The 25,075-nt window shown below is 24.1% G+C and overlaps 1 protein-coding gene across 1 annotated transcript in view; it reads right to left on the bottom strand.

Annotated features, from left to right (window-relative positions):
- LOC113553697 (ankyrin repeat and fibronectin type-III domain-containing protein 1) overlaps positions 1-25,075 on the bottom strand; it is a 142,337-nt gene that overhangs the window by 105,909 nt on the left and 11,353 nt on the right. The window contains exon 3 of the mRNA XM_026957173.1: positions 17,693-17,817. Within this exon, the coding sequence (XP_026812974.1) occupies positions 17,693-17,817 (125 nt within the window). The remainder of the gene's footprint in view (positions 1-17,692; positions 17,818-25,075) is intronic.

Here is a 25,075-nt window from a genome sequence, read left to right as displayed (position 1 = left end):
TAAAGTCTAAATTGATTTATTCGGTGCAAAACATTAGGTTATTGCTTATGATACTGTGAATTATGATCTATGCAATATGAAATATCTGACAATTATAAATTATGTAGTATAATGAACGTAATAATATTATGGTCGCTGACAATAATTAATTATAACTAGATTAAATATATGATTAGTTGTATTATTAGTTGAACTCAATAATATACTAACATAGTAACATCGTATGTTTACTAAGCTTTTTACGTAAACGTACGTTTTACAATTAGACAAACTTAGTTCGTTGTTTTAAATGAAATATACAGTGTATAAAATGTATGGTTTAATATGTATGTTGTATGTTATTATTACATATTAATAACTAAACGACAAAGTTTTTTCAATGTTATGTTACCAACGTACGACATAGTTAATATTAATATTATCTATTTATCTAATATCAAGTTTAATGTTTATTTAGTCACGATATTTATATTCATAGTATTTTTAATAAATTAAACATATGTTTTTTGAATAATATACTTTAATTTATTTAACTAAAATATTAGTTTTAAACTTATATTTAAGATATTTTTTTTCACATGATTTAGTTAAAACTGCAAATGTGATTTATAGAGCATTTCTAAGTTGGTAGTTTATACAAAATGTAATTTATCAGTTGGTTCATATAAATTTACATTATTATAAAAATTATAATTTAATTTATTCATTTTATTACGTATACTTAATACATAATATATTTGATTAATTTTGTATAATATGAATCATTTTTATTCGAATTTGTTTAATATGCATACAGTTTATACAGTGTAGGTACTGTACGTAAATAATACCACCCACATGTCTCACCATCTCATTCATGTATTATTGGAAATATATAATACTCTAAATCAGCAATATTAAATATATAATTATATATTTGGTTTATACATCATGTTCGTTATTAATTTAAGGGTATTTTGATCCTTTAATACACCCCGCAAAGCATTTAAATTACTGCCAGTGTCCAAAAAATATATTGATTTATTAATTATTACATAATTATTATTATTTTTTTTTTGTATTGCCTACACTTTTTATAAAATATTACGATTTTAATAAATTTTTATTTTAATGATGATTTGACAAAACAAATTTTAAGCATATAGTTGAAAAATAAATTATAATATGAGATTGAGCAAGCAAAAAATGTGCAAGGCAATCATATAATATTTTATACAGAACAAAGAATAAATATTTGTGTCGATTACTACAATGAACAGCTAATGGTTAATGATATTATATTTCTTTATATTCATTAGATAATTCAAATCAAAAATGTTTAATGCATATTTTTCCATTAATGGGAGTCACCCATACTTTATTTAAGGTATGTAAATTTATTCTTAATGTAGTATAATAAACTAAAATTATAAAAGTAAGTTAAGTTTAATTTAATAACCATCGTTTCATCGATAAAAATTGAATTAAATAAATTTTAAAATCACGAAAAAATATAATAATATGCTCAACACTATAAATTCAACAAAATTAATATTTTAATTCAACGATAGTTTCTTTCCATAAATATTAATAAAATAATAAATGACCACCGTAATAAATGAAAGAACTAACGATATATTTTGATACATTGATACGTACCAACTATAATGATTGCATTTTTAACAAGGAAATAAGCGTTTTCAAATCTCCAGTCAAAGAAAAAAAACGTCATCTGTAAATTTATAGGCAATCTCGTTTAGACTACACATTTGATTACGCGTTCAAAGTTCGAACTACCCCGTTCTACAATGATATTTTTGGGAGACATTGTACAATAGTGAAAATAAAAGTGGAAGAAAATTATTGTTACGGCCAAGGTATTATACATTTTGTAATATTACTACATTCAGTACAACAGTACGACAAAAAAATACACTGGAAACCACTAGAGGCAAAGGATTCTGATTTAAAATTAATTCCTTTCAGTTTTCGAATTGCCTTTAGAACGAAAAATAAATAATACGATTACTTGTTTTCTATATTTTTTCGTGTAGCTATCTCAATGTGTAGGTATTTGATTGATATACCTATCAGGCCGATATGCAGGTGGAAGTGTCGAGCTTGTGTTCAACTTTTATTTTCAGTGGAACTGTCTAGGCCGTCGTACGCTATTTTTTTTTTTGTATTATGATCTAGCGTTTTATTTTCTTGCTGTAAAATGAAAGTTGGTGAAAAAAATAACACGAAAGAGTCATTTTTCTGCAGGTGTATCACAGATAATATTAATAGTTATATATAAGTATATAGCATTAGTATACTGACGCTGTATCGTATAGTATATACATATGATACATATAACATACAGCGCACGAATGTGTATGAAACACCGTGTGAATCACTTGCTTATTCAAAAACAGAAATGCCGAAGGTCGGGTAAACCTTTTTTGCGTAGCCTAAAGGTAACAACGGTTAAATAATTAATTGTTTACAGCTAGTAAATATGCAATGTAGCGTGATTAAAAATGGATATAATTAGTTAAATATTTAATAGGTTAATTGATTTTCTAATTACGTATTGTTGTGTGGTGCACGGATACTACTAACATATCAATTAGCATGTAAAACATATTTTGTAACTGATGATCGGTCAACGATATTTATTGTCCATTGCACGTACTATATTACCTATTTTAGATTTTATTGCTATTCGATAGAAATAGAAATTTATTTGTGTCATCCGTTAACTATACGTATAATAGCTTTTAGCTGTAGTGGTATATATCTACCACTGTGGTGGTAACCTACTTATCTTCTGCAAATAAAATATTTAAATAATACACATAGTTTTAATACTGTTAAAAAAAAAATATTCAATACATTGTATTCAATCCATATTTTTAGTCGATTTGATTTCTAAAGGTATATAAACTGATATACATAATGTTATTAAATACTAAAATTTATTTTTAATGAGAATTAATTTTGATTTCTTAGTTATCATGGTTTTTCAATGATATAATTTATGTTCACAATAATACATCATTGTATTCACATTTATGTTTTTGTGGCTTAAAATAATTATAAATGTGCTAAATACTATTTACGGCCAAATAAAGTTTGTTAGATAATTATTATTTTTATTTTTATTCCAAATGTATTTTAATAACAAACATATTTTCAGATTTTCTAATATTAAAAAATAATAGTAATAATAATTTGGTTATTAAATGTTTACCTTCTATTTATAAGTAGAAATATAAATTTATATCAATAACTTTAACATTTATAATTTGGTCTTTAACTCTAACATAAAAATATTTTAGATATTTAATGGTTATAAAATACGATTTTGAAGTAACGAAAACGTATAGTTTAATGTATATTACTATATTTTATTGAATTAAATGAAATTTTTAAATTTATATATACATTAAATTTAAACCCTTTTTATACCGTATTAAATACATTTTATAGTTATATTATCATTTTTAATATAAATGTATTACCAGTAAAAGATTTAACATTTTATATTTTAATTCATTAATTAAAAAATATCGAAAAAAAAAATGATATATTTTTAATTTTGTGTAAATACCTATTTGATTAATATCAATACCATATTCTATTGACATGAAAATTAGGCTTAATTCGATTTACATTTTCTTAAAGCATATTCAATTTCACACAGTATTAAAGAGCTGTATAATGATCGTGTATGAAATAAAATAATATATAATATATAGGTAATATATTGTAGATGTAATACGTATTAATTTATGTATTGCACATATTTTTAAGTTTAATCTCTCCATAATGTCATTAAAAAAGGTTTATGTATACTTTGTAGTACTCATTTTAGGTAATCAAGTTACTGCTGGTTAAAGGAATATATCAAAGGTTTCCGGTTATCTATAGGTAGATTAGTTGCATAAATATTGAAAATTACCTAACATCTGATTTTGAAGCAGGCATATCGTTATTAGAATTATCAAACGATACAAAATATAATTTATTATCATAATAAGAATTTTAATAAACGTTACTATAACTTGTACAATGGTACAATAGTACAATAACCATAAATAACATTAGTCTTTCCAGACAAAGCGCTATTTTATTACCAGTGCATAGTTATTAATTAACAACTAAAAAATCGAATCATTATTTTCTCCATTAAAAGTTTTTCTAAGGCCATGTAACAATAATATAAACGCTAATTACTTATAAAAAAATATAATATTTATATATATTCTTTATATAAACATATTCGTTTTATTATTGATAATGGCACCTTTTAAAAATATTGGCCTCTCATAAAATGTATTAGAAAGAGGTTATCCATGATAAAGAGAAAAATGATTCATGCAAATCATAAATTCGACGTAGAAAGTATATTATAGATAAGTGTTTCTCAACTTCTTTTACTTGCGGAACCTTTGCAAGAGCTTGAACGTTTTATGGAACCCCCATATATTTGTCAGGAGCTATTCTATGTTAGAATCACAATTTAAATCAAAAATATTATATATTATAAACATATTATTACAAAAACATTATGTGTAGGTACCTAATTTATATCTGATATTTATAATTTCTATTAAATTATCAACAGTTTCACTTAGTCAACAAAAAATATAGATTTGTAAGTTATACGTCATTCAAAATCGAAATTTGACTTTTCTCAACTTAAGAGTATTATTAAGATGAATGGGTTTTTGGCATGTCATCATAAAATATTCATCAAAGTACGTGAATGATATACCTAAATAGTAGGCAACTTTTTTTCATATTATGTATTATATTTAATATGTGTGTGATAATACATAGCTTGTTATTACAAATATGATATTATTTAAAATATTATAAACTTTCGTAACATGTTTTTTAACTAAAATTCAACAAAAAAAATGAATGGTGTATAATGATATGGTATTAATTTACAATAAAATAATTTTACGAGTATTAATTTATTTCTAATACTGTAATAGGTATTTTAAAATTTTTTAATTATTTGAACAAACAAGAATTTTTATTTTATTTGATGTTATGCGAGAACAATTAAAAAGTTTTTTCATTATTAGTTTGTGTAATATTAATACTTATTCTTAATAATTGTAGTCTTAATATTTTGTAAAAAGAAAAAAACTAAATATTAATCTTTTAATAAATTTTAATAATAATAAATAATGATTTAAGATTTAATTTACTTTTTCATTTTTGCAATAACATATTACAACTATTGTTAACAACAATAATGATAAAATCCAACGACTTTAAAAATATACACTTTAATAAAACTTTAAGTTATAAGATGCGCACGTGACGTGATGTCTATAATAATAATAATTATTATTATTGTATGGTTTCATTTTTAATAGCAATTTCATTTGAATATTGAACTCATTTGGTATGTAATTTAAAAACTCACATGACGTCTCCTTGAATACACAGATAAAATATATCATTCTAATCAAAAGATATTATGTGAACTTGAAAAGTTATTTATAAATTTTATAAATAAAATGATCAACAAAATATGAATAATTGAACACAAAAATATTTCTATTATATTATTTCATCCCGGGTTCATTAACTATACTCTATATTTACTTAAACAATATTGAATTTTGAAATCTTTAGAGAAATTATATTTTTATTTATTTAGGTATAAATATGTATTCTTGATTTTACGTTTCACCAGTATTGTACTTAAATTTATAAATATAATTTAAATTTCAGACACAAAATATCATTAAACTATTTGTTATCTGTAAGATAAGCAAATTTAATATTTAAAAATAGCATTTTATTTATCATAAATTCGTAAATCGCGTTATAAAATAAATTTTATTACCTATAATATATTATTGTTATAAATTGGTAACCGTTTTTATTTATGTTTTTATAAGCTTTATAGGTAACTATATGAAATAAAAAGGTAACAAAAATTAATAATAACGATAAAAAAATAGTAACACATTATAAATGACTTAAAATGCAAAAATCAAAACAATAAATCAACTAGAATAAACAAACCCTGATGTTTGCGATTAAATGACAGTACATACGTAGATGACAAAATTACCTAATTAAATTTGTAAGTTACACAAAACGTCTCAAAATAATTTTTTTTGTATTCATTAATAAATAAAATAATCGTCATTGTAAATCGAACTTATTTTAGATTATTCAACAGTATCAACTATCGGAGAGAAAATTAATGCTATAGGTAGCTCAGAATATATTTATAAAATACCATCAACAATGAATTAATTGTCGATTTAATGAATATACAAGACAAACAAAGAAATATATATAACTATCTATTTTTTTTTTTATTCTACATAGGTAAAAAAAAGTACCTACTAAATTACATGCTGATCATTTGTAATTTGTAACTGTTGTGCTGAATATATACTTTTTATTAAACACGAGTAACAAATGTTCTTATAGGAGACTCAACATACACTATAGTCAAATCCAGGTTAACTTGGTGTATATATCATTTTCTGGGCTTCTCGAATTTTCAACGATAGACTGTAAAACAGCTATTGACAGAAAAATTATTGTTTATTTAATTAAACGTTATATCATATGAATTTAAAAAATATTACTTATACTGTGGTAAAGTTTTTGGTTTATATTAATAAATGTAAAATCGAATTAATTAATATACTCAGTGGCGTATTTAGGTTTTTGTCATGAGAAGGGGGGATATGACTTTATACAGCAATTACCAACCCGTCATAATAACGACCCTGATATATGATAATACAGACCGCATAAACTCGGTGTGATCACTGACCACAGACCAGTGACCAGCGTTACTAATATTATACAATATATTATAATTCTTGCAAATGTAATCAATTATTGATAAGAAAAAAAAATAATAATACGATAACTATAATTATTTGCATGTATACAGCCTATGGGGGGATTCGTCCTCTTGATTCTCTCATAAATACACCACTGAATGTACTCTGTAAATTAAATAGTTTAAATGATAACACGGGTATTGGTCCAATTGGCTATCACCTATATTGTTGCACGCTTGTAGATTTATTCTATAATACTTTTCTTTTTATTACTTCCTTACACAAAGCACCTTTTTCCTCTTTTCAGAAATATACATTTATCAACCCAATTTCCAATCTGAAAAATAGATCGTTTTTGTCCAATTATCGCCCTATATTCATAATTTTTATTCTTTCAAAAATATTTCCTAAGATTTTAAATGCCAAACTTACCACCATTTTTAAAAATATTCTTTATTTCTTATAGTAACATTATTTCCACAGCAATAAATCTATCAACCACATGGTCCAGTTATGATCCTAATATGAAGTTTGATAGAAGGTTAGGCCAATTTTACGAGGGCAGTCCCGCAGCAGCTAAATACCTCAAAGACCCCGCGATACGCCTGAAATATTTTTCTTTATTCGTTATTTATTATTTTTATACTGCCGCTGTCAATGTTTCTGCCTATTCTTCTTATTATTATTAGATTATTTTTATTATGATTGTTGATTGCAGTTACATGTATATTTTTTATTCATTTTTTTCTTTTGTCAATATTTTTACTACTATCGTTAGCCAGAAAAAAAAATGTGATATGCATTTAAAAATATTTCTATTTTTCAAATCAATGTTCTAGAAATCATTTTTGATTCAATAATGAGAATAAAACTCTAACCTTATATGATATTGTAAATCGCAATTATTCTATTATTAGTGATCCTTTTTCATTAAAATATCTTTATAGGTATAAAAGTTTCGTTAACAAGCAAAATATACTTTAATTATCTAGGGGACATAATATTAGTTTCTATTCAATATGCCTAAACCAAGAAAATTTTAATCGAAGTTCTTTTTTATTTATTTTAAACTTAATTTCAACAATAGACACCATCACTCCAGTTATTATTATAATTTTGAATTTTTAAATTATAATTCCTTAGAAGACAGAAGGAATTAGTCATTTACAACTTTTGTAGGTACATGAAAGACCTACTTAATAATAAATCATCGATGACACATTTCTATACTTAACGAAATTAACCTTAAAATCAATAAATGTTATTGCCATAATAATAAAAAACTATTTTCACCCACAGTTCACTAAAAAATGTATGTTATGATTACCCGTAAATATTTTGATATTTCTTCTAATATTTACACGACGTATCTGTAAACATATTTTATTCAGTAGAAAGAGTAATATTATTTTTATTGTACTTTCTTAACTTATTTTATGTATGCATATTAACAATTAACTACTTAAATGGCTTTTAAAACATGTTTCGTTTATAACTTTTGTTTAATCCAAATTAAAAAAAAAAAAACTATAGATGAGATACCTAATAAAATAATAATTAATAACAATAATATTGTATTATTGTTCAACAAATTCAATTAGAATTTTAATTTAATGTGTTATTTGAATTGTTAGGTTTTATAATAGGTTCGGTTCTAAGACTAAATAGTGTATAAGACCACAAAAATATAAACTAATGCTAATGATGAAATTCTAATAATGAAAATATGCTGAAAATAGAATGATGTTTTGAGTAAAAAAAAATATATATATAATAATTAACAATAAACATTTATATTTATGCAAATAAGAGAGATAACCATTTTGGAAAAAGTTGACTAAATGATAAACTCAAGAGAAACAAAAAAAGGTTTTAGAATTATAATTTAGTTTAAACTTAGTACTTTTTTATAACTATCCGAGTGTTTTTATATATTTATATATATATAGGTATAAATAACATTTTTGAATAATCTCAATCGTAATAATAATAATAATAATAATTTAAAGTATATATTATTATGGAGTGCGAAGTAATACTGAGCGATGTCTATATTTTATATTTAAATTTAACGTTATTTAAATGAAAATGTAAATACTAAAATAATAGTATTTATAATGGGTTTTTTTTTTTTTTTTTTGTAAATACAATTGAATAATAATAGTGGTACCTACTAATATCATAGTTAATATTTATACACCAATTAGACATTCATTAACACTATCATTAAAAATGTACACAGAAAAAATAAAGTTTAATTTACTACAAAAAACTATAGTAAATATATTTATGTTTAAAACTAATTTCATACAATTTTTATTTAAAAATTAAATAATATTTTTTGTTAACAAGCACTGTTAATTTAATTAAAAACACGTACATAAATATAATTAAAAATACTTTTAATGTATATTTTAAGTAACATTCAATTCAGAATTAAAATTAACAAAATATTTAATGGATCACGCTTAACACAAAGTACACCAAAAAAAATCAACTAAATTTACTTTTAGAGTATATATTTACTTTAGCTTCTTATTCACGTGTACACGCTTTCACATATTTACGTAAAATTAATATTCAAATCTATAAGACCATGTAGTTTAAAAATCCGTAAACACATATAATATATTATATATTTTAATTTTTTAATATTTAGTTTAAATTCATAATACCGTTTAACATTTAAATTTAATAATAAAATAAATTATAATTAAGCAAAATTCAAATTAAATTTAATATAAATAATTATATATTTCGCATAAATGAAATCTATGTATACGTGAATAACACGAAAACATGTAAAGGTAAATAGATAATTCCCCTGTATTGTAGGCATACGTGAATACAACATTTTTACTTTCGTATCTAATATAGACTCCGTATTTACGTTTTCAATCAAGATCTCTATTTATATACATATATACAATCGCCACATGTTTTCAAAAAATAAAACTTTTTCATAGTTGCCAGTTATCAAATAAATATAGTTTATTAATGCAACGACAGTTTTGGTATTTTTATTCATTACATTAAATATATTATGCAATTATAAACTTAACTGCAAATATTATAATTGTATAATATTTAATAATTTCCATAATCTTATAAATAGCATAAACGCTATAAACACTCAGATAGTTAAATATGACGAATAATATAAACTACTTGATACTGATACTGATACCTGATATTTTATATTATAAAGTAAAATTTACAAGTAGTTAAAAACCAGAATTTCTGATAAATTTATCAATTCAATTATTAATGTGATTACAATATTATGGTTTAAAGTCATGGTAAGTCATTTTATAATTCACAATACAGCTTTTTCAAAAGATTCCACAAAAATAAATTATACCACGATATTGCATAATAATTTAAAATCAAAATTTACATTGCTGTATTATTATCCTTCCGTTAATGGTATTTAAATCACACAAATAAGAGTTCCAAGAGTTTGAAATTATAATTTTAAAATTCTTCAAAGTAAAACTTATAACTTAATAATAATTTCAATATACAAGACATAAATATACCATACAGTACAATATATTATCTATCTCTGTCTTAAACCGCAGAGTTTAAGGTATTACGACCCTCCCTAAATATTTAACTATTTAAAACAATATACTTTTTTTATTGTCACAATAGTACATCACTATTTTCGTTCCATAATATAGGTATATATAACTATAGGTAAATATATTAGAATAATTAAATCATCGTATATTATACATGGGCACTTTAAAAATGTTCATATTAGTCCATCCAAATTGTTTTTTCTATTATATATAGGTACAACACGGGCTGAGTTTGGTGATGAATAGCGTAATTTCGTGATCTCTCTCTTCTACAATTAAATGTTTATTACTGTTGTTGTGCTATACTATATATTACTATTGTTTACCACAAAATACTAACCGTAACCGTTACTCAGTAAACAAGTGTCCATTGACCAGAGCAAATAATTGATAACATTGAAAAAAAAAGTTGTAAATACATTTTTTTGACTTTATTTCTATTATACTTAGTTTGTAACAGCACGTTATGAAATCATTAATAAATTTCATTGGTTCATTACATAATTTTATTGCATTGGTTTATACGTTTTCATTGACTTACTTGAAAGGAGAATAAAACATTTCCAGTTTATAAAAACAGTATGGCGTTATAGAGTAATAAATTATGTTCAACCCACATCGACGAATGACGTTTAACTTAATGAAATCATTTTAAACATCCAGGTTGATATTTAAATAATAATTGTAAAGTAAAATACAGAAAATGGTCTTAAATATCAACTATGTTTTAACTGGTACTATTATACGTGTTTTGAATACCTATACATGATTTTAATTTGCCTTCATACGTTGATTTTAAGTTTTCTTTTTAATACTACATCTAATGGTAATAATAAGATTGTAAAGTCCGTGAATTATTACCAAAATAGTTACAGTGACAATTGCGCGTTATTTTGCTCACGAATTTTTTGATTAGTGTATTTAACAGTGGAAAATCGTCATATCATCAATGTTTTAGTCGAAATTAAGATGCCCGATGCAATAAAATGCATTTACGTATCTAATCTATAAATCCTAATAAAATTATTATTGACTTTTATAAGCCACAAAATGTCGTAAAATTATCGTCGTTAAAATAAAATTTATAGAATTTTAAAAATGTTTAGTTTGCGATTAGTATACTGTCGGCAGCAGACAATTTTCTAAGAGTTCAATATTATAAAAAAATAGCAATATCGCAATTGAAAGTTTCCCAGGATTGGCGAGTATGTACAAAGTAAACGTTTGTAAGGTTAGGTATACGTTTGTGTTGTATTTTCATTATGTCACTGAAGTAGCTTCCGCGTACACCTGCGTATAACATATTACCGACTGAGTACACAAAAATATTTTCTCTTTAGCGCAACTATATCATATGAAAAGTACCGAAAACTAATTAAATTTTTAAACATAGTTTCAGATGACTAATTTTAATTTGGAAAACAGAGTTTAATTTGTTAGTCTCTTTGCCAAGATAAGTTAAATATTAGAAGACATTTTATTTTTATTCGTTTTTTACGCGTGACCTTTTAATAACAATTTTGGCTTTTTTTTTATTTTAAACCTGAAAACGATTTTTTTTTTTAGAATAACGATCGTTTATATGAAAAATTCAAGGTTTTCAGCCACACTGATATTTTATTTTTATGATATAATAACATTTCTTGACACAAACAAAAATATAATTAAAGATTAAAAGAAAGTAAATTAATATTGTAATCTTGTTGTCTCTATAATAATAGTTTTATGAAAACCTAACTTTATGCATAGCAATAACTATTAAAATCATTTTTTTTCCGCCATCCAATAAGTAAAGCTAATATATAAAACAAGGTAGGTATTATAATTTATAAAATTTCGTAATTATCTTTTTTTTTCAGTACATGAAACATGATTATTACTCATTACAAAAATTATAGTTATTACTTAAAATGCGGTTTTTTTTTATAAGTCTTAATAGATTCTAATTAACTAAATAAACAGTATAATCAAACGTGAATTCACAAAATATATTTTTATTATTTATAATTGTATTCTCCCAAAATTCTAGTTGAAGCATTTCTAAAAATATTATAGAAGATAAATTCTTATTAGTTATTACCTATTTAATAGGTAATAATAGGTCCTATTATATTCATACTAATAGCATAATCGTATCCATATAGTGAACAATTATGGTTTTATGAATATTATTAGAACAATAGTATAGTTCAATCATCTAATATGTATTATATTATTACCACATTATAAATAGCTCAATAGTTTTTAAATATAATTTTAACCTTCGTAAAGGGATATATTATGCCCCTTTAATTTATACAATATATTCTAAAAACAATATGTATTTACTAATTTATAAATAATAATTAATAAATCAACATAAACATAATATATTAGCTCATATTTTACTCATACTTCAGTCTATAGTTATACATTATTATAATATATTATACATATACCTAATTCATGTTTAAAATAAAAAAAAGATAAAAATGAAGATTGTTCTTTGCTAAGTAGAACCAGAATGAAAATTTTAGCATAGTATATTTTACGTATATTATACGTTTTTTAATCTGTATATATTTACCTAGTACAACAGGTATTTATTTAATGAATTTATTGTTCTCAAATTTCATCAAACAGGTGAATATGTTTTATAAAAATTAACATTTTTCCTTGTTGGATCTATGTGAGAGATTTAGATGGTGTCCTATGATAAGTTGGATACAGTGATGGTTTTATTAACATACTATGTGGCAATTATTTAAAAATGTAGTACCATCAGCAAACTCTATTGTTGATTTATACATAGGAGAATTTTCCTTGAAATCAGTGTAAAAATCCATTGTAAATAAACAACTTTTAATTATTTAATCTTTTTTTTACAAAGTTAAATTAATACAAATTTCAAATAGCCATGTTAAATAATTATTCTTAAAACATAAGTCTATTTATCGTACATATCACTATATTTTTCATAAAGTAATTGTTCACATACTGTGAATTAGATATGATAAAATATTCTGTTGAACTTCTTAAAATTCGTATTCAGTATTAATTTATATACTGGAAGTAATGTCGATGACAAGCCAATTTTAAAACCATTTCCAAACATTTGCTTGTTATTGTAATCTTTTAATATTATAGTGCCCTCTTTTTTTTCATCAACTACATAGATTTCATCTAAAACCTTCGGGCTATGATTCACAATAAATTATTCTTTTCCATCAAACATATTTGCATGATTGGCTCTTTTGAAGTTTCCTTACCCTTTGATTGTGACATATGGAATGGCTTTCTATAAATAATTGTTAGCGTGTACCACATTTATTTTGGTCGTTGTAAATATATAAAATTTGTTGTAAATTGATGCTTTAAAAATACAAAACATTATGTCAATCAGTTGCCTTACAACTAATAATTTATGCGTATTATTGTAGGTGATCTTAATTGGAAAATTTTAATGAGGTAGCATTCGTGTATAGTCCCATAATAAACAAGAACTCCGCACTTAAGTTCCTTTTTATCTAATAAATAATTTATCATCTACTATTCTGTTTTTTAAATACCATTAACTGTTTTAAGAAACTATAAGTTATTTATTAGTTTCTTTGGTATTATTTTCAGATGTAAAGTTATACTAAACAGAATCATACAATATGTGTTTTTATTTTCGGAAACTAATCACAGTTTTAAATTATGTATTTCTAAAAGTTGGTACTTTATTCTATTCAATTATAGATAATATACTAAATAATTAAAAATTGTGTGACGTACAAAAAAAAGATATCTAATACATTATGTGTTCAATATATCTAAAAGTTGTGGATTCTGTTCACATTGGCCAGATAGTTTGTGTAATAACTGCAATTCACATTTAACCCATAATATATAAACATAACGTATGGATAAATACATATTTATATAACAATATAATATTCAATATGCGCATTGCGCATTGCCCATAGAAATTTTTAGATTGCACAAGCCATGCCTATTTTAGTGTCTAACTTAAATATATAAACTATACAAAATATAGATATGTGAATGGGACATTTTCAAATAAATTATCGTAACTATATAATAAGAGTCTATGATAAATTTATCGTAATCACATTTGTTCACAGAATAGTATACAATTAATCATAAAACAATAATTAATCAATGGTATAAATGGATTATATTTAATTATCATAATAAATTATAATTATTTTCCTCTCATATAGAATGCATCGTATAATTACGTAATAATCGTAATATACATTTCAAATGCATGAAAATAAAAAATGCTTAAAATAAACAAACAGCAAATAGATAATAAATTAATTTTTCTAGTTATTGTCTTTACGACAACGCTGTACTATATTTGTGTTCTATTAAATCAATAATATGAAAAATTGTTTATTATTTTTATTATTATGCGATCACATTTTTGAAATATTAAATTAATTTAATAAAATTTTATTCTAGAAATATAATAAATATATGTATATTACATATCTTTGAGGATAAAATATATGTATATAGAGTATCTGAGTAGAAATAACCCATCAAGTGTACTACAAAATCTAGGCCAAGATAAAAACGAATTTGACAGTCATGGTTAACATAAAAGTTTCTTTTCAAGTCTTAGAATTGGAAAATGAAAAAAGAAATTCTCAATTGCTTTATTTTTTATTTTTAAGAATGCCGGTATGTATACTTGCATCAGAAAAATGTACGTGTTCATGGGGTGTGTGCATGTGTGTGTGAAACAAAATCTATGTGCATATATATAATACAGCTGTAGATAATTGTAAGACGCGTATACAACTATGTTAATATTATATTTTAATAATAATTTATCATATTAGTTCATCAAAAATTAAGTCAATAGTATGTAATTTATTCTATCAATAACCTAGAACGGAAATTACTATATTTCTGAGAATTATTTTCAATTATACTTTCATGGAGTATATATGAACAATTCCTGAAAATCAATCTCACTATACTATACTATTATATTATATATAATATAACTTTAGGCAGTAAAAATTATAATTTATTTTAAAAAAGGAAAAAATTCTATACATTTATCGCTTAATATGTACTTAAAAAAGAATTTTCACAAGATACAAAAAAATGTATTGGTATAATAATAATTTATCCCCATCGATTGCGAAACTACTATTTTCTTTCGTCGCCTAACAGCCGCAAATTGATAAATGTGAGAATCGTATAGTACCCTGAAAGCAGAGTTCAATACTAGCAAAAACACTAGCAGGTGTTTAAAGTTATAAATAACAGTTTAATGAAATTACCAAAATAGAACAAACCATTAGTTGGAAGTCGAAATAACCAGTATTGATTCGACGTACTAAACATTGGTCATGAACCTGGCTTAACTATACATTTTGAGTTGTGACTATAGTCAGTGAATATCAGACAAACCATAACCTGGAATGTGCGGTAATAATGCTAAATAAACATAATGTAACAACACATTTTAATAAGTGATAGAACCCTTATTTTATTGCCAACATTTATTAAACGAAAACTAAATTATTTGAAGTTTTTAGATTTTCTCTAAGAATAGTTCTGACGCCTGATAAATTTAGGCAATTCGTATGTAAAATGTACTATAATAATATATCATTTAATTTTTAAAGTATGTTTTTCAATATTTTGATTAATTGTAACTGGAAGAATGATTAATTAAATTTAAGCTAATAATAAAAAAAAATGGATAAGATAACGAAATCGGATATTATAGGCACTCAGTTTTCTCCTTTCAATAGGTACTACAGAACTAGTAATAAATATAAAAGTAATGACAAATCAATGCATTCGAAACGTAATTCTAAATGAACTATAGTGTTTAAATCTTAGTTATTGGCCAGCTAAAACCACGTTTGGTGCTCTGAAAGTTCTTCAGAATTTAGTTAGTAATTCGTCATTTTCAGAGTAATTATACTGAACAATTTAAGAACGATTTATCAAATTAGATTTTTTACGAGCTATAGTGTATAACTTTTTTGCAACTTATCTACCAAAAAAATTATTTACAGGGAAAGATAATACATTTTATACATTACTTTAAAGTTGATAACTCCCTTTGCATCACTCACAGTCTAATATTGAATCAAAAACAGTTTAAAAACAAAACTGAGTTAAGTTAAAAGTGAAAATAAAATATTTTTTACACCAGAATAAATAAAAAATAAAAAAATGATTTACATTCCAACTATTCATTAATTTTAATTAATGAAATATAGTCATAAGTCAAATAAAAAATAAGTTTAATTATATCATAAATATTCTTTTAAAAATGAATGTAAATATTAAAATAGTAAGTACGTAATTACGTGTTTGAAAAATTATCTTAAATATTAGACAACTAATTATAATATTCAAAAGTCTAATAAAGAGAAAATAATTATTTCGCACTAATTATAAATTTTAACTATACTTTATATTATTGTATATTTCTAATCACATTAATTATTAACAGTATGCTCATGATTAGCACTAGTATTGTAATTTACCTAATTAATATGATATGATATTATGAAAAACTGATAATTATTGTTGATGTATGGTTTGCATTTTCCTATATCGTGCACTCCAGTATACCTTGGGCTTAATTGTACTTTAATATAAGTACAATTTTCAGAATTTGGAAATTATTACACAACCTACGTGGCGATGGGGTAGGGTATAAGTGTTGTCATTCAGCAGTCAGTCGTTCTGATTGCAAAAATTCCAGTCAAATAAGTGACAAGAGTATGACCGTAATCACCACAGTTGACAGTCGTGATGGTGACGTGCCAATACAGTACAATCATACTACTAATTTCATTTTACACTCACACGATCACTATTTTATCCATATTGTAGTTTTAAGTACATATTTTAAAAAGCCATAGTTTTGAGGCACCGTAAAAATGTAATCACGACATGGATGTAGCAAAATTGCCTATCCATACTGCCGTGTGATAATAATGAAAAAATAATTTTATTACTAAAGTAGATAAAAAAAAAACAACAATAACATTAAGGTCGTTTGAAATATCCAAAAAAATTACTCAAATTGACTGTGACTGTTGGAAGAAAAGGAAAGGAAAATTAGTGTCAGAAGTTTACACTATATATTTTTACTGATACTTAAATGTATTATTTTTAGACTAGCAAACTATCATATCAAATTTATATCAAAATATCTGTATTTCTCAAAATTATTATTCAATATTTCATCTTACATATATATTAATGGATAAAATTGTCTTATAATAACTTATAACTAATAACTAATTAACATTAATAAATAATAATAATAATAAATAACTATACCATTTGGTGTGGAATTTGGTCCAATTTGAGCATGTAAAATGTTGAGGCCGGGTACAATAATGGCAGGCAACGTACTTGATCGCAATAGCGGAGGTGGTTGTTGTCCACGTGGTCCCTCTTTATCTCTGAGGGAAAAAACACATTATATAATAATATACAAAGTGATCCATTAAAACATACTAAACTCATTTTTTTCTAACCTTTTTTGTGATTTTAAATATAGAAAAGGATTTTATTATCGTTTGGAAGTACTTTACATAAGTACTCCGTTTTTGCAAGCAAATGAATTTCATTTAATGTAGTTTTTTTTATCATAGGGAGTGATTTTCAGGATTTTATTTTTCACTGGAAAATTCGATAAATTAAACTAATAATATTTTCTTTTTAGAAATATTTTAAGATTAAAAAACATATTTTTTTACATAAAAATTGCCATATAACTAATTCTTGTGATAAGAACTTATTTTATGATAAAATATTATATTGCAAAATCACAAAAGTTAACTGAAAAAAATGTCCAAAAAACGTTTAATGAATCACTCTATATTATGGGCACATATAGGAACATCATATGAAATCATATTGATATAAATGGTTATGTGTATTGTGTAAGTGTATTAAGTTTTATTGATGTATATAATAACTATGTTATATAAAAATACGAATGCAATAAGCTTATATATTATCATATAAATTTATAATAAAACAAATAATTTAATTTGTTTTGTAAATTACAATGTATTATAATTAAATTAAATCCACCTTATTTTGCTAATTTTATAAGTTATCGGTATTCTAACACAAGTGTAAAAAAATCAACAACATTATTTTTTGTCAATTGCTAAAATTGAATTAACATTTACTAGTTGTTTGACTTTATTTAGACAAATAATTTTTATTTTATATTTTTTTACAGTCATTTTTTCGTTATCAGTCAATTATTATAGTTTATTAACCTAATATTATTTTTCTGTAAATTGAAATTGCAACACTAGGAAAATATATTTTTGGTTAGGTTATTGGTTTTAGTCAAAATAATAAATAAATTACCGATTACCAATTTTTTTGTTCTATTCTATCATGATGAGTTATAACTAAATCTTGATAACACTTTTGCAATAAACACCTTTTAATTATATCACTTGTTTATAAAAATTATCTCAAGTACCAACGACACGCAAAGACTATGACTATTCCTTGAAATAAATCATAAAAATAACATAATCGTTTTATTTCCTTTGTTGTTGTTGAGCAACTCACCACTAATATTTTCGCTCGCCCAACTATTTTTAACGATACTATGTATCCACATCACACGATTAAGTGGTTAGATGGTCTAAGATATAGCAATAGTTATTTGATTTTAATGTCACAATATCTGTTAAGTATAGTATCAGTGTTATTTAGTTACTCGAGCTGTTTATATTAGTGAAAAGTGCGTATCGTAATTGAGTAAGTTTATTCGTATTAAATGTAATATTTTGTTCGCTGTTATTCAACAAAATAGGTGTTATACAAAATTGCTGAGAAAATATTTTTCAGGCGATAAATAATATAGTCATATGGGTAATAATATATTAGGCACACAATGTATCTATCTCATTCTACTGCAGTCCTGCTAATGTATATTGTCAAACTTTTCGTATATTTATTGACATTCGATTTATTTACCAAAATGGCTCCGGGTTAAATTATTCATAAAGTTTAGTGCAAATTTGCAACGTTAAAGTTTTGACTTGTGACTCAACTGAACCGTTATTGTGTTACGTATTGTTTTGTTTATCATAGCGACTATATAATATGTCGTGTTCAAGAGAGCTAACACAAGAGGAACGGAAAAAAATAAAAAATAAATTCAATATTACGCTAACACAAAAGATTTAAAATTAAAAATTAACAGACAACGATCTTCAATACTTGACCTATATGATATATTATAAAGCTGACCTAGTGATATTTTTCAAGGACTAACAAATATAATGTCTCATTGAATTCGACGCTAAAGTAGACATTTTCATCGTATATACTTAGAAGTGTTTTTGAGTTTTGTCACGTATGCTATTATTGATACCATTATAGAATAAAGAAACATAACCTCTGATGAACAACACACTAAGTAATAAACATAAAGCTCAGAAACACCGCCAATATATTTTATTTTTCAATTTAAAAAAAATTACCAACTTGATGTTAAAAATTAACTTACAATGTGCCTAAATGGGACTTATTGTTTTAAGGTCTAAAATATACAAAAATATAAGAAATAAATATTTTAAAATAACGTAAATTATATACTACGATTCAATTTATTATTTGATCGCGAAAATAAATAAATAAGATATTTATAAATTGTGAAATACTGCAGGATTTTAAGGCCGACGCCGAACAATTTTTTCGAATGATCAGTAGTATACATTATTTTTTAAATAAACTATCTTTTGACAAAAAATCGTACATAGAATGCCAAGAATTTCTAAGAAAAAAAATAAATTATTAACCGTTAGCAATTGATTTTAAAACAGTTTAAATTAGATTTAATATGTCAGCATTTTCAGTGAATGCATCAGTTAACACTTACGAGAGTAAAAAACTTGTATGTAATAGACGAATTGCAGAAGATAAACAATATTGCAAACAACCTGTCCTAAAACATATATATATATATATATATGTATTATAGCGCTACCGGTTTTGTAAATTTATTTTTTTTTAATACAAAACAAAGGTTGCAAAAATAATAAATATATATTATTAATAAAAGAATCGTGTCGTTACAACTCCCTCGGCTCTCAATTATTCTTACCAAAGTTAATAACCAATGTGTGTTGCGACCGTAAATTTATTTAACAATGTGACAGCTTGTGAAATATTACAGCGTTTGTCTCTATTATGCGGTAGCTGACAAAAATTGAATACAAAGATTTCATATGTATATAAATTTAATCATTTCGTTTGATTTTTGTGAGCCGTCGGCCCGTTGATTTCTGCGATGTTAGGTTAAAACACGCAAGCTATAGAATAGAATATTATTACATATATTATTTTGAATGCGTATAATTCATGATAAAGTTGAATTTAAACTAGCTTAAATATTTTAAAAATAATATATTATTAAGATTTTATTCACCCCGAGAGCATAATTTATAATAATATTGTGTTTGTATTTCTTATTACACTGTTCTGTGCCGTGAATGGATATTCTTAGACGTATTACACTCTTGCACTCTTGCATGTAAAGTCAAAATGTTACAGACAAATATGAAATAATTTACATCAGTTGTAATAGTTGAATATTCCCTATGTATTTTACAATAGTGGCAGATAAGATGACATATTTTATCATATTATTATTATGGTATATAATTATTTCTTCGAGCGCTGCGCAATATATTGTTTTCTTCAGATGTATATCTTGTAGACGCCACTATATTGCATAGTTTATTGAAACAATAGTTTTTATTATTCTGGGCGTTGTAATCAACTCCAGCGCTGTAAAGAAAACCTTGTAATAAGAATTTAGAGGCAGACATCGCGGACGAGGATGAGAGTAAAATAAAATAAAACGTGTTAACTCTTATAACAGGTAAATCAAAATAACGGCAATAAAAATAATCAATAAAATCTATACGACCATAAAATTGATTGTAGACAACAGCTTTAGATTGTGTTTTGCATATTAAATGATAATTTCCATAGCCATTATATATCGTTATCGTTCATGGTCGCCAGACACAAATTCACACGGGAACGTCAATTTACAATTTTCACGTTTTCAATTAACCAACAATTTAGCAATTAAACATCTCTCTGTAAAATAGAATGCCCAAAATAAATTACTGCTACTATTACTGTGCACAGAATTTATAAACACTTCCTATTCACGTAAACGTAATTTTACTTATTTTTGGAAGTAATTAAATAAAACCTATTGATTTCCATGTCTATCTCTCTATCACTGTCTCTCTTTCTATCTCTCCTTTTGTCTCCCTGTTCTTCTATTTTCAATACACATATATATTTTATCCTTTAAACGTGACAAAATTATAAAATTAATTTACTTTAAATTTGCTTTTCGAACGTGACTTTTCTCGTCAGATTGTTTCCTCTGACTGCTATAATGTATAAATGGTTTTAGAGAAAAATTAATACATTGTAATTATTGTGTAATGTACGGTAATTTAAATTCTTTTAAACAATAAAAGAAAGTTACTTAACTAATATTTTATATCATATTTATACAGGTATATGCATTATTTATACATGCATATTGCTTAGAATCGATCACTTCAGTCTAACAAAGTAAAATATATATTGGTGTACAAGAGCGGTATCGCAACTTGAAATAACAACACAAGTAAATTAGTATTTCCAAAAAATAAATAAAACTATATACAATTTCTTGACGAACAATACATTTTTTGACATTTGTATTAATTATTAAAACATTTTTGTTATTATTTGAAAGTTAAGCGCCATTATTTATAATTAGTATTATTTGTATCGGAATTTATTATTCTTTTGATTTTTTAACTGTCCATTTCATTCTTACTAATAATTATTAAAAAAAAATTCAGTAACGTTTTATATTACATCTTATTTACACAGAAAATAACACTAGTTGCTCGTATATATTGGATAATAAATAAAAAAAACTTTGTTTAATTTCTAATAAGTGTATTTTGAAATTACTAAATTATGCAGTTTTTTCGTTATTTTATGTATATTATTATATAACTTTTTATTTCCATTTTCGTATACATGTATAGCACAAGAAATAATAATGGATTAAATGTAATTCAAAATATGTCCAAACACTAAATTCATAATATGGAAATAAGTTAACATTTTCATAGCAAAAAGCTTTTGGGTTTAAAAACGTATATTGTCAAATACAAACAAAACAATAAATATAACTATGGGCAACTTCAAGAAAATATAATATAAAAGTGACAAACAAAAAATACTTGGTCAAACAATACATTTGTATAGTTATTATTGTAATATTCTTTTACGTTCTTGGGAATACAGTTCAATGATTATTATTTTAGCTTTATTATTGTGAATAAAATAATTGAATTTTGATTCGATAGAAAAAAATTAAAAACATCAAAACATCCAATTTAGAATTCAAACTCAAAATATCTCATATAAAGTAATTGCATATAGTTTATATATTTTATATAATAATAATAATAATAATAAAATTAAAATATATTTGACAAAATAATGATACACATTATTGACTAGTGACACGATCTTAGCACAACTTCATAGTTTATTTGTAATATTAGTATTACTTTTACAGACAAATTCAAATGATAATACTCATTCGACTGTTTTTCCTATTTAATTAAATGGACATTTATTTTTCTTATTTTATATTTCTTTATTAATATATATACTCGTTATACTAAAAATTAAACAGAATTTCGTTTGTTTTTAGTTGCTTTTAGTTTTTACTACTAATACAAATACAAACTATGCAAACACGTACCATTCAAACTAGTAATAAGTTAAAATAATCACATGTTTTTATATTTTCCTCATATTACTATTTTTTCCTTAACTTCTATACTAAATCTTATAGAAACAAATATACGAGTTTATTTGTTTTTTACGTGTCAGCTACCACGGACATTAGTGTATTTTTATTTATAGAACAAATGAACATAGCATGCACAACATAATTCATACTTATACAATATATAGTGTAAAATAGAGCATAGAATGAAAACCGTTGATTTCTTTAAGGGCCCGACAGCGACCATGTTCCGGAAATAAATCCCAAGTATACCTACGACGACACCAATATAATAAAAGAGACTGGAGCTCACGCTCCTGATTGTATCTCTCTCTCTCTCTCTTAGTCACTAGTTTAACTTTTGTGCCACATAATATTTTATGCCACTCTCTTTTTTACAGTTAAAAGTGCGTCATTTATCTTCAAAAGAAACCTCAACTTTTTTTTTTCAAAACATCTGGAAAATTAAATTGCTAGCCTGTTATTTAATAGCTGCTATTGATTGCCAATTATTTAGATAGGTAATATAATGATTAGAATATTATTTTTAATGCAAGTAGGTACATAACAATACATTAATACAACGTTCGTACATCGAGCCAAAGGAATGTTATGGTAATGGTTATTTAATTCGCGTTTTAAACGCAGTACAAAAAGCTACTTCTCTTTAGGGATCAAATAACGTTGTATTTAAAGTGTAGTTTTCATGATAAACTTTTCATAATTCCTGTATTAGATAAATACAGTCATATGCACTCATATACTTGTTTTTTAAAAACTTTAAACTCGTTCATACATATTTTAAATGTAATGTTTGCATTTATGAGAACTAAATAAGTACATAATGTGTATACGAAAAAATTCGATTTTATAGTATACTTATTAATTTATGTGTGTCTGTTACTTTAAGAAAATGTATTTTACTCATAATATAGATATTAAACACATATTTACTCAAGTGACGAAAGACTTAATAAACATAAGTTCTAATGATACATTATAACGAATATAGCAATTTTTCATATATCAAAAAATCATTTCTCTTATATGAATTGAATAACTTAGATTAAACATCACAAAAACATCTTAATGTAATAATTGTATATAAGACTATACTAAATGATTAATAATAAATAACAATATTTTATTCATGTTAACAGTGTATAATATTAACATTAAGTCGTTACTCGTTATTTGCAGTGATATGTACAAGCCAGAGAAAGGTCACAAACTAAGTTTTTTCTGTATGACTGTATTAATGTTTCGTAGTATTACTCATTATATTTATAAACTTTTAGTTTAGTTAAATACTATTCCTCTCAAGTTTGATATAATATTTCTTACAGAAACTTGGCTTGTTTTTAACTTAAATTTTAACATTGATGGTTATAATAATTTTAATTCTTTGCGGACTCTAAACAAAGTGGACGGTAATATTCATTAACGATAATACACCAGACGCTGACGTTATTTTAAATATAATCCCTAATTATAATTCTTTAAAATTAACTTTTAACTATAACTGTTATTCCTATAAAATAATTAGTATATATAGATCTCTTGTACCAGATATTAATAGTTTTTTTTTAAGTCTAATTTGTTGTTTATCAAATGGTTAACAAGATAAAAAAAAATGTATAGTGATACAAACATTAATATATTAGTTAATTCGAGTGATGTTTCTGATTAAATTATTAAATTGTATTTGCTTCATATTAGACTTATTAATAATTTCGTGTATTGAAAATTACACTAGAGCATTTAATGTTTCAAAACCGTGTATAGACCATGTTTACATATGATATCTCTAATTTGTCTTCATATATTATTGATAACTAATGTCTAATATCACTAATAATTTT

The sequence above is a fragment of the Rhopalosiphum maidis genome, chromosome 2 (assembly GCF_003676215.2).
Source record: "Rhopalosiphum maidis isolate BTI-1 chromosome 2, ASM367621v3, whole genome shotgun sequence".
NCBI classification, from domain to species: Eukaryota; Metazoa; Arthropoda; class Insecta; order Hemiptera; family Aphididae; genus Rhopalosiphum; species Rhopalosiphum maidis.
The sequence above is the reverse complement of the archived record's forward strand: the minus strand, read 5'-3'. Positions and strand labels throughout refer to the sequence as shown.